This window comes from Strongylocentrotus purpuratus, unplaced genomic scaffold (assembly GCF_000002235.5).
Source record: "Strongylocentrotus purpuratus isolate Spur 01 unplaced genomic scaffold, Spur_5.0 spur5_contig_823, whole genome shotgun sequence".
Classification (NCBI taxonomy): Eukaryota; Metazoa; Echinodermata; class Echinoidea; order Camarodonta; family Strongylocentrotidae; genus Strongylocentrotus; species Strongylocentrotus purpuratus.
Genome location: NW_022145528.1, coordinates 144436 through 156712, shown reverse-complemented (window position 1 = coordinate 156712; position 12277 = coordinate 144436). Strand labels below are relative to the sequence as shown.

Below are 12277 nucleotides of genomic sequence, written 5' to 3'. Positions count from 1 at the left end.
ATTCTCAAGAATATTCAGATAAAGCAGAGACAAAATGATACATGCATGTCCAATTGTATGGACAAAATATTAAGTCTTTAAGGTCATGTCAATAACCTTTACACAACCACTTATTCTATCTTTCGTCTACTCCACATGAAGATGGTTATTTGACTATAATATGGCATAAATGGAAGATTGTTATACAAAAATTCTTAGTACATAAGAGCTCACGCATATGGACTCTAAAAGTTAAATCTGGACCCCCTTCCAAAAGAGTTAGTGTGGACTCTGATTAGGAAGGGCTATGTAAAGATAAAAGTAACTATGAAGTCCATAGGTAACTTGGAAAGGGTGATAGAATCATGGGAAGCTAGGCGAGATGGAGACGGGCATACTGGTACTAAAATGGGCTCTTTCATGAGAGATATAGATACAGGGGTCTATTCCTATATTTCCAATTAACATAGCTAGTTTAACATTCCTATGAACAAAACATATACACACACATTGTGATAAGCAGTCTCATAAGAATGCTGTAAGGATTGTTCATATATGGCGTGGAATCAAAACCGCTGCACAAAAGCCAACATTTTCTTTTTAAAGTGTACATTCAATTGTGCACAACAAAGGATCCGGCGTATACACTGAGCTCTTTGTTATAAGTTTTACAGAAATGTAAAGCGTATTACACTTCCAACTTTACGTTGTCGTAAAAAAACTGTTTTCCTATCTGAACGAGCCTTAGTTTAGTGTCCATAAAGCAATGACAAATGGAATAATTCCAAGACTTACTTTGTACAATCTACAGATACTACATTTATAATAGCAAGGAAAAACAGCGAGGAATCATAAAGAGCACTGGGGAGGGAGAGATGTATTTGGAAGAGCAATGATGGTGAAGCAAAGAATGGGTTAAAAACATGAACTGAAACGAACAGTTCTACTAATTCAGTTAAACCGGACCCAAGGTCTAATATCATGTTTGACATAGGGAATACTAAGACCTCAAACTAACTTCTTTTGTTAAATCAGGGACCCGTTTCACAAAGCTTTTTTCAATGACAAATGACAAAAATCAGTGACAAGTCTGCTGATAACCAATCAGAAGCAAGGATTTCACTAGCTTATAACAAAAACTGTCATTTGTCACTGATGACAAGTTTTGTGAAACACCCCCCCCCCCCCCCCCCCCCCAGATTTGAACAAATGCCTAGACCCAGTGCCAAGGTTTCAGTAGAGTACGGGCCATAGAGTGTGGGTGGGATCGAGCAAAGACTGGATCTTCATGGCAGAGCTTGGGGAGGGGTCAGGGGTGGGTAAGGGTAAGGGTTGGGGAGGGGTCAGGAAATGGGGTCAAGGGAGGGTCAGGGGTGAGGAGGGGGTGGGGGAGGGGTTCAGCTTTCTGTTGATTTGAAGGTGACCGGATCTTGATGGCAGAGCTTGGGGAGGGGTCAGGGGTGGGTAAGGGTCAAGTGTTGGGGAGGGGTCAGGAGCGGGAAGGGGTCAGAGGTGGGGAGGGAGAGGAGGGGTTCAGCTTTCTGTTGATTTGAAGTGATCATCATCAATGGTGGAGTAGATGTGCCCTTCGCTGCTCAGAAACTCAACAGCTTTCCTGAAATACAAGAAAACAACATTTTATGAGGCTGTTGATTAAAATCAAAATGAGATTAGTGTACAAATAATACACAGCAGTGAGGGCATTAGTAAGAATTACCCACGCAAGTTACTTTTAGAACACACCGAAGCGATAGCCGAGGGTGTTTGGACTGTTTCAAAGGCACCGAGTGAAGGTAATTTTTACTAATGCCTGAACAAAATGATGTGTATTTTTTGTTTTATAAGATGATGTTTTATAGAATGATTTATGACAAGATTTTTACTAATGACCGGTCACCAGTAAAATTACGTGTTAGGCAAAATAAATGCCTTGATTAGGATTCGCTTAATCATCTTAAAAACATTAATAATTAATGTCATTCTTATACATGTTGCTGTTCCACCAACACAAAGCAGTATTTCTAGCGACTCTTTCTCTCAGTAATGAGGGGAGGAGTCTAAAAAAATTCAGAAAATTCTCTTTTTCCCTTAAAAAAATGTTCAATCATACATGCACCCTAATATATAATAATTGTAAATATGTTTCTATACAACCCCTGTATAAAACAAATCTATTCCGCCATCAATTATATCTAAGAAAATGAAATTTTATGATATTTTTGTACAGAGCAAATTGGAGAAGATCTCGCAAGATACGTCACAGTGTTGCCAATTTGTGTTTCACTGATGAAAACTTTTTTAAAATTCTTATTATTAACTGGATTTTGCTCAAACTTTCACTGGTCTGTTCCTCTCCTTTTTTGCTTGCATTAAATCCACCTTAACATCAGGATGGACTTTTGTCAGACTCCACTTTTTTAATGTTGAAACTAATTATTCATATGAAACTTCTTTTCTAACACAAAATAGTTATTTGATGTAATTAATAATGATAATTTATGCAAATTTGATGCGATTTTCAACTATTTATTTTCTTATGTATTTCATTGTTTTTTATTTCTTATTATATCTATTGTTTTATTTCTAATGTATTCTTTTGTTCTGAAATACATCAAGTAACTTTGAGAAACATATAAAAGCAATTTGATATCAATTCATATCTTCACATTTCTGCTTGTACATGAATATATGCAATTATAGCACTTTTTTGATGACATGTGCATACTAATTGTTATGTAACACCTTACAGGTATATCCGATATCAACGAAAATGGTATCAAAGTGTGCGTAAGACTTGAGGGAAAAAAGTCATGAAACGACAATTCAGAATTCCAAGCGGTTGCGGCGCGATCTCCGAAAATGTCGAGGGGGGGCCTCCCAGGCCCCCCCCCCCCCCCCCAGTACAGTAAGGGTTAAATAATAATGGTAAACACAAACGGTGGGTTGGTTCAGCTTGGCTATGTCTACATAATACATATCTTTATTTTACTTTAAGAACATGTTAAAATTGTGGATACTGGATTATTAGTCCCTTATACGCCTATTTAAAATAGATATTGCCAGCTTCTTTGCAAGTCTTTACCTGATAGAATCTCTTGAAATTCCTTTTAGCTGCCCGGAGAGATAATCCATGCTGATTCCTTCTTCATCATGGCAACTCGTAATCAACTGATGAATCTGTATGGACAGAGAGAGTATATAAATTAAGAGTAAACATATTTTAAACTTGTATGTATTTGCATTCAAGCTTTCTTTTTTGAGGGTTTGCAAAATAGAGAGTGTGAAGCTAACATAAAGGTATGAGCAATAAAGAATAAATTAATTATCACCATCATTGGCATCATTATCCTTCTCTTCCTCCTCCTCCTTCTCCGCCTGGTAACCACACCACTCACCTGTGTTTGTACATTGTTAGGTCCATTATTAGGCATTGACATCCCTCCACCCATCATTTATCATCATCACCGTCATCATCTTCATCATTATCATTCATCACAATCATCCCCATCATAATCACCACCGTCATCATCACCGTCATCATCATCTTCATCATCATTCATCACAATCATCACCATCATCCTCTTCATCATTATCATTCATCACAAACATCACCATCATCATCACTTTCATCACAATTATCATCACCACCGTCATCATCTTCATCATTATCATTCATCACAATCATTGTCACTTTCATCACCATCACCATCACCACCGTCATCATCTTCACAATCATCGTCACTTTCATCACCATCACAATCATCACCATCATCACCACCATCGTCATCATCTTCACCATCTTCATCATTATCATTCATCGCAATCATCATCACTTTCATCACCATTATCATCACCACCGTCATCATCTTCACAATCATTGTTACTTTCATCACCATCACAATCATCACCATCATCATCACCATCGTCATCATCTTCACCACCACCACCACCACCACCACCACCACCACCACCACCACCACCACCACCACCATCACCACCACCATCACCACCTACCTGTGTTTGTACATTGTCGAGTCCATTATTAGGTGCCATCATTCCTCCCCCCATCATGTTTCCTCCCTTCACCGGTGTTCTGTAGTGGTTTGGGTCCGCCATGCTTCCTGTACTAATGTTGCCGTTCTGCTACAATAATGAAAGATACGAGACATTTTGTATATCAGCTGGAAATCATACGCAGAGCTGCCAACCCCAACTGAACCAAAATCCTATTCTTTTCCCCAAAAAATCCTGTTTTCAAAATAAATATCCTATTTTTGATCGATAAGTACTTTATAACCGCAAATATGCATTTTATTTTTGCACAAGTTTCTACATACAGGAAGAAATTTTTTCATGGACCATTGGTTGAATATGCATGATTTCATCATGACTGGTGTGTTCGATGAACCAATGGTGAGATGTTTGCAAGATACTTTTCAGGAGAAAATGGGCAATTTGCCATTGAAAATGGCACACACACAAACAATTTTGTTGTTGTTGAAAAATCATATTTTATGGAAGTAAATCGTACTGTCGTATTTACTTCTAAAAATTGTACAAAATACGATAAAATCGTACTGGTTGGCAGCTCTGCATACGCATCAAAGTAATCTTTTGACCTTGCGATCTTCACAATTTTCATCAAGTTGGAGTATTTTCTTCCATTTATGTTTGATTCCTTTGTAACAAGAAATGCATTCAAAGCCGCACAAAAAAAAAAAAATTAACAATGAAAGAACAGAATTATTACAACATGCTACTTTCTTTAAAGCCTATCTGCACTAGTTTGGCCATGGTGGACTAGACCTCCCTGCATGGTCACTGACAGGTGGTTATCTCATCAAATGAGCTCTCAAGTAAGATAAGGGGATCATGGGGGACCACCTGCATGCACCGATTAGGCATTGTTTGCTATATAGAGGGCATGAGTAGCTATAACTAGTGCAGTGGGGCTTTAATTTTTTTTTATCAAAACAAATAAGCAGCTTTAACCATTTCACTGCCAAATCAATTATTCCATTTTCTAAGGCTGCGACGGGTAGTCGAATGCTCGAGTACCCGCACGGTTGACAACTACTCGGGTACGATTTCTTGTACCCGAATATTCGGCCGCAAAAAAAAAAAAAAAATTAAAAAAAAAAAATAAAAAAAAAAAAAATGTCCAGGCCAGCGCTTACCCATGCCAGGGAGAGCGGCGTCCGCTGGCATGGTACCGTCGGTAAAAATGTTTCCCAACTCAAGCACTGTCAAACTCACCTTTCAGAAACTGGGACCAAATGTCCAGATTTCTGTTTGGACTTGGAGGAAAATGGATTATTCTGCCATCTTTGGTTTTTAAAACAGCATTGTTTACTGTTATTCTTCTTATTAAATCGGCGCCTTCAACTGCAACTCAAAGTAAAGTTGCATGCGTTTTCTGCGAGGGACCTGAGAAACTGCCGAGTGGTATGGTAGTGGCAAAAAAATCAAAAAAAGAAAAAAAATCAAAAAATCAAAAAATTCAAAAAAAATCAAAAAAATTCAAAAAAATTCAAAAAAATTCAAAAAAATTATAAAAAAAACATGGCGTCCGAATATTCTAGTATTCGCCTGTGAGCCTGGGAGTGTACTCGGGTACCTCATTACACTGTTGTGCACAGCCCTACCATTTTCACTGCTTATCCTTTCTACCATGGCACTATCTGTAATCAAACAACTCTTACATTTACATTTCTCTATACTGGATGCAAATCGTAATAACAATTGTGAATATCTTTGGAACAATAAGCTAAATTATCTTGCTATCGGAAAATAAAAAAACCCTTTCATAGAATTCACAGCTGGAAATACTCACTGCTGTGGCCATTTTGGTGAGAAGCATATGTGATTGTACAACCTCGGCCATGTGCATTGATATTTCGTTGAGGTCCTTGATGGGTGCAATTCTGAAAGGACCGATGCTACGTTTTCCACCAAACGCCCTCACGTTACCGGAAACCTTGATGTACGTGTTCTCTTCGTAAACTGTGGGTTGTTGATCCATGCTAGAATCCTGTACATGAATAGGATAGAAAAAGACAATGCGATGTATCACTTTTCGTAAGAAGCATTTTTACATTTTATTATTTTGAGGGAAGGAAGAGGGAGTATACAGACGGGGGAAGAGTTTGAGGGTTCATAGGAGACAACTATATGGAGTGAAAAGAAGTTTGGGAGTGAAAAGAAGTTTGAGAGTGAAGCATTTGATTACGATGATGGAGAGAGGGGAGAGAGAGGAGAGAGGGGAGAGAGGAGAGAGGGGAGAGAGGGGAGAGAGGAGAGAGAGAGAGAGGAGAGAGAGAGAGAGAGAGAGAGAGGGGGAAAAGAGAGACGAGAAGATAGGATATGACTTACATCTGAGTCGATCCATTGTCTGACCTCCATGATGGGTCCTGACATATCATCAACGTCATACACGATGTTCGTTGCAGACACCTCTGCCTTCCTTATTACTCCTACAATACACACCTATGGTAAAAACAAACAAATCAAATTAATCTTTTAACAAGTACATGTAAGCAGCCAACTATCTCCAAATTATATAATAATAATAATAATGTTTAATTTTTATATAGTGCGTAATAAAAATGTCTTTAAGCGCTTTACAAATATACTATTTTCAAGACTACAGTTCATTATAAGCATCATAGATGTAAAGAGGAAACATCAAAATATCTGGCATGTTTCAATACCCATGGAACAAAAGAGACCACATTTACAAAGTTTCATTCTAATGTATCATCACAAATCCATATTAGTGTTAGGTTTGTTGAGCAAATGGAATAAAGCATTGGATGTACATACCACTCTGCACTTTCAAGTAGCATCCAATCTTTAATAATAATAATAATTCCGCTTTTATATAGCACTTAATACATCCATGATGTCTCTAAGTGCTTTACAGATACACTATTACCCTGGTCATTGGATTCAATACTTGCCCGGTACCCATTTAACACCTGGGCGGAGTGTAACAAGTGCAGGTTAATATCTTGCCAAAGGATATTAGTGCAGTGTCGGGATTCGAACCCTTGACCTTTGCATCTCTAGTCAAGCGCCTTAAACCACTCGACCACGACACTACTACATTTAGTTTATAGTCATCAGATTACCAAAGATGTTTGTGATCACGGAGCCAGCCAAGGATTCCTAGACAGACCCTTCTGATTTCCAACCCACAGTCTCCCCATCCTGACTGACCAAACAAAACAAATGCTTACTAGCAACAGGGATTGAAGTGGCATCTAACAAGAAACTGGATATCCCAAGACTTTCCTGAATTACTCATTTTGTCCAACTCCTCTCCCTGCCACATAGCAAGATCTTTTCCCGTTTCCTAACTTTCATGGTAAATCCAACCCACTCTGTCCCATCCTGAGATGGAGCTACGAAACACCGCAGGATCTCTAGCGGTGGCAGCTCACATCCCGTGTCAGATGGTGTCCTATCCGTCTGGGTTTACAATGAAAGACCACCGAGGTAAACCCGGTGTCCGGCATCCTACGAGGGACGTCCAAGGGCACCAAGGTTAGGGTCAATCATCAAGATTACAGACGGTCCCCCTCAAGGCATTATGATTACTCTGGTTTCTCAGGGGATTACCAGTAGGGACTCTCTAGGATCTTAGGAACTGGTATCACATTTTAGGGGTTAATCATCATCTGACTGTGACTGTGCAAATCTTAAGTTAGGGGATTTTGGATATTAAAAAAGGATAAACTAGATGGAACTTGATGCCTCCGTCATAGAGCAATTTTACAAACCAAAACAGAAGCAATTTTTCAAATTCAAGTTTGATCGTAATCCAGAACAGGTTCTCAGGATATCGCGATTACAAGCTATTTCTCATATACATGTATGACCCTTTGACCTTTGACCTCATGATCCTTAAATCTAATCAGTTCATTGGCTTTGCAAGATATACATGTCCTAAGTTTGATTGTAATCCATCCGTCAATTCTAATGAGAATAAATTCACAAGCTATTTATGCATGCGTAATGAGTCTCATAACCTTCGATCTCATGACCTTAAAATCTACTGTTCATTGCATGATACATACATCTCTTGAGTTTGATGGTAATCCATCCATCGATTCTAATGATAATGCCATCACAAGATACCCTACAATACTCTTGGACTCCGTACTTTCTCAACATTCACTGAAAATCATTTGCATAAAAATATAATTACCTGATGAATTTCAACATCACCGATTTTGAAATCATTTTCATTCTGTGCTGCCTGCATGATCTGTGCAATGTTACATGGTATGATTTTCTGTGCTCTCTTTGCCTATAGATACAGGGAGAAAGACAAAAAAAACATGAATTCAAAGTCTAATACATACCGAAATATGCTAATAGTTACTTTTCATTGGATTTAAAATCTAATTACCATCTAAACTTTAATGTTACATTAAGATATTATAAATATGCAACAACGGTTTCTTGAACGAAAAAGCAAAGCAAAATAAAACAAGCAGACCATTCTTTGATTACGAGGATACCAAATACTTTGTGTATTATGTTTATACATGTTCTTACTTATTCATTATTGCTGTTATGAATTTATGTCCATGATATTGTTATTATTATTATTATATATATTTAAAAAAAACTATTGTTCCTCATAATCTTTAACAGGGCCTCATGGAAGACCACCATTATGGGTGATTATGAGTCACTCCGTCTAAATATCAGAAATAAATAAATAGATTAATCTCAGCAAAGGAGAAATTCTTGGGGCTTCTTCTCGACTCTGATCTCAAGTTTTATGTGGTCTGTTAACTCATGTCTCGTGGTATGGTTTGTCAGACTGTTTGGCAGCATCGTATTTGTGTGATAAAACTTGGCATCAATCAACAGGTACTATAAATCTATCTATCTGCCAAAAGAGGGAGAAAAAGTATTAAAAAAAAAAAAAAGATAACTGACCGACCGACCCCTTTTTTTTGCAATACAACATCTCTTTTTTTTGGCCTCAGGAAGAATGATATTGATGTGAACAAACCTTAGACTGTGATGCTCCGACTCCCGGTGAGTTGAATCCTCCCCCTAATCCAGGTGAATTGAAGCCACCTCCTCCCATGCCTTGCCCTCCTTGGTCATTACCAAACCCATCAAAACCTGACAAGGAATTAACAAATATACATTTTTTAACTTGTTAAAGACACAATGGAAACTGATTGAAAATCCTCTCGTACTGAAGACCGAAAGCTGAGGTAGACTAATCCAAATCTACAAGCGGTCAAGAGGAATAGATGGTTTGCAGGCACAAACCGTTGTCACTGTCAGTCATTATGTGTAACAGTGTCTTCAAAATGATACTAAAATAGGCTCTGTACTCAACAGAGAAAGAAGAAGATTGGAGATTTGGCTTACAAAAGATCAAAGGAAACAACACGAACAAGGCTATTTTCTCTTACGGTCGCTAACTGAACACACGCATACCCGCACCCCACCGTCGGTACGGTAAGCAATTGTATTGGGGTGCAGTTTGCCGTGAATGCCGTGAGAAAGTGCATAGAGGGTCTTTTACAAGTCTTTGTTTTTAGGAAAAATACTCCGAAAAAGATAAGAAAATTGACACGAAACAGGTAACAAACATTATCGACTTTTAAATCATGACCTTTATTTGGACATTTGATGAATATTTAATTCATTTTGGGTATATTTTAACTTTCAGTAGGGTATCTCCATGCCAGAGTTAAGGGTCAAATTTTGGATAGACTTCTGAACTAGAGCCAAATGAAGACTTGCAAGTTCAAGTTGCAAAATAGCATGGCAAATTCAAATGTGGTACTGTTACTATCTGGTAGACCTCTAAATCAGTTCATGAATTACATATCTATCTTCCGTAAGTTTGGAATATAAAAATTGCGGTTAATACATATAATGTCAGTAGTCTAGTACGGAAGACAGATGAACTCTTTGCCTTTGGCCTCCACAACACACGGGTCACGGCCACATGCCCCGTCTATTACCGATGTGACAGAGACACAAATCTGCACTTCTGGGACTGTAGTCTGTGGTATTTGTTGTACATTCCACTATCCTCTCACACACACACGTAACACACACTTTCACAAGAGTTAAAGGAACTACAATGAAATCATCAGAAAAGATCATTACCTCCTTGATTGTTAAACATATTTGAAAAGTATTCAAGACGATGGATATACAAAAGTTGGGATTTATATGTAGAAAAAGCACTCTGGACAAGTCCTTTTGAAACCAAAACAGAGCTTCGCTGCCACAGTCGACGTTCGCGGGTTTAGAGACGGCGCGCCGGAATCAAAGAATTGACCAATCATAGCGCCTGTTAAATTGACATATATAATTTTGCTAGCGCGCGAAGCATGCGCAGTGAGGCACCGGCGGGGGTGCAGGGAGGTTTTTTTTTTTTTAGATTGAATTATTAAAGTATAGACACAAAATAGGATCTCTTTTGATTTGTTCAAGAAACAAGTGAAATGCACATTTAAAAAGTTCTCACAGATTCAAAACTTTTTCTGAGATCAATCTTAGACCCGCGGCCCAAGACTTTTTTTTCCGGTAGACAGAAATAGCCGTCTGGTATAGGCAGAGGCGGTCCTCCAGGGGGGCAGGGGGGCACAGTGCCCCCTTTTTTCAAGTACCCGAAAAGTGCCCCATTATACGTAGGAAAAGTGCCCCTTTTACTTAATTTGTAAGAAGCGCCCCTTTTTACATAGAAAAGTGCCCCTTTTAATTTGACGAGTGCCCCTATTAAAGTGCCTCTTCCCCTTTTCAACTCTGATGAGTGCCCCTTTTACTTGGACACGTGCCCCTTTTCCTTCGACAAGTTCCCTTTTTCCTTTGCAATAAGTGTCCATTTTCCATTATCATAAGTGCCATTTTTAATCTCTAGTAAGTGCCCCTTGTCAGGTACGAGAAGTGCCCCTTTTCACTTTTGATTAGTGCCCCCTTCACCTCTAGTCAAATCTGAGAGGTGCCTCTTTTACTCTTTGACAAGTGCTCCTTTTCCTTTGTAATAAGTGCGCCTTCCCCTTTTAATAACTACCCCCATTTTAACTCGGATAAGCGCACCTTATATTTTCACAAGTGCCCCTTTTCCTTTCTAATAAGTGCCCCTTTTCCTAATGGTAAGTGCCCCATTAAAAAAGAGCCCCTTCCTCTTCTTATAAGTGCCCCTCCCTGGTAAATGACCCTTTTCAGTTACGAGAAGTTACTCCTTTTCAATTCAGATAAGTGTCCTCTTAACCTCCGATAAATGCCCCTTTAAAATTTGATCGGTGCCCCCTTTTCAGTAATTTTTAGCACAGCGATCTCACAAGTATTAAAAAAAATTCCTTGCTCCCTTCGCTCGCTCGCAAATAATTTTCCAGACCATCACACCCAACTGCAAAACATGATGCTTAAGCAATATCTTGTATGGTGTATAAAGTGAAACAAATATTGAAATCATTCCTGATAATGTAATCACAATGTATAGGGATATACCAATGTCTAAAAGATTGTATATTTTCGCTTTATGATTTCTCTTTGAAGGTGCCCTTTTTTCTTGGTGCCCCACCCCCCCCCCCCCCACTTTGGAAGTCGCTCAGCCGCCCCTGCGTATGGGTCATTCTTTAATGATACTGACAATAGAGGCGGTCAGAGGAGCCAGGTGTAATCTCAGTGGAACAGCCGTCGATATCAGAGACTGAAGCTTTCGGTCTAGGGGGTGGGACCATTAATTGCTGCTCTGCTAATGGAAAATAAAGTCAGAGTTTTGTTAATGTAGAAAACCTATATTTTTGTTACTTTGCAATATAGTGACTTTATATCGATCTTTTCTCATGCAAGGGTCACTATTGTTGATGTAACTAAGCTTCTAAGCTCATATATACCAGCGTTTGTCAACCTTTTTTTTTTTAGTTACAGCACCCTTTAGAGAAATAAAAAGTTTCAAGTCACCCAATCATCACTCTGCCACTCAGGCGCGTACGCAGGGGGGGGGGGGGTGGGGGGTTAAACCCCCCCCCTTTGGAAATTTTTTGTGTGTAAACCCCCCTAAAAAAAAAAAAAAAAAAAATTATTCCCATGGCCGACCTAAAAAAGGTGACCTTACCCCCCCCAACGGAGCAAAATGTCAAATTTCGAGACCAAAAAAAAAAAAAAAAGTGTCCTCTTACCCCCCCCCCCCCCCCCGCTTATTCAGCGGTCGGCTGAGTCGTTGCGATTTTTTTGGGACCAAAAAAAAAAAAAATGTGTCCTCTTACCCACCCCCCCCCCCCCCCCCCCCCCCGCTTATTCAGCG

At 39.0% G+C, this 12277-nt stretch overlaps 1 protein-coding gene across 2 annotated transcripts; it reads right to left on the bottom strand.

The window, feature by feature from the left end:
* Window positions 1–1473: 1473 nt before the first annotated feature.
* Window positions 1474–10294, bottom strand: LOC752535 (replication protein A 32 kDa subunit-B-like). 2 transcript variants are annotated; one of them, XM_030981981.1, is made up of 8 exons: window positions 10129–10294; window positions 9008–9123; window positions 8189–8290; window positions 6352–6465; window positions 5813–6010; window positions 3994–4119; window positions 3062–3156; window positions 1474–1594 (listed from the first exon to the last, which is right to left on the bottom strand). In XM_030981981.1, the coding sequence occupies exons 1-8, from the start codon at window positions 10145–10147 to the stop codon at window positions 1513–1515; spliced, it is 852 nt and encodes a 283-aa protein (XP_030837841.1). In that variant the 5' UTR covers window positions 10148–10294; the 3' UTR covers window positions 1474–1512. The 2 variants fall into 2 exon arrangements, with proteins under 2 accessions (XP_030837841.1, XP_030837837.1); XM_030981977.1 differs by having other exon boundaries at window positions 3994–4122; window positions 10129–10293.
* Between the last annotated feature and the right edge of the window lie 1983 nt (window positions 10295–12277).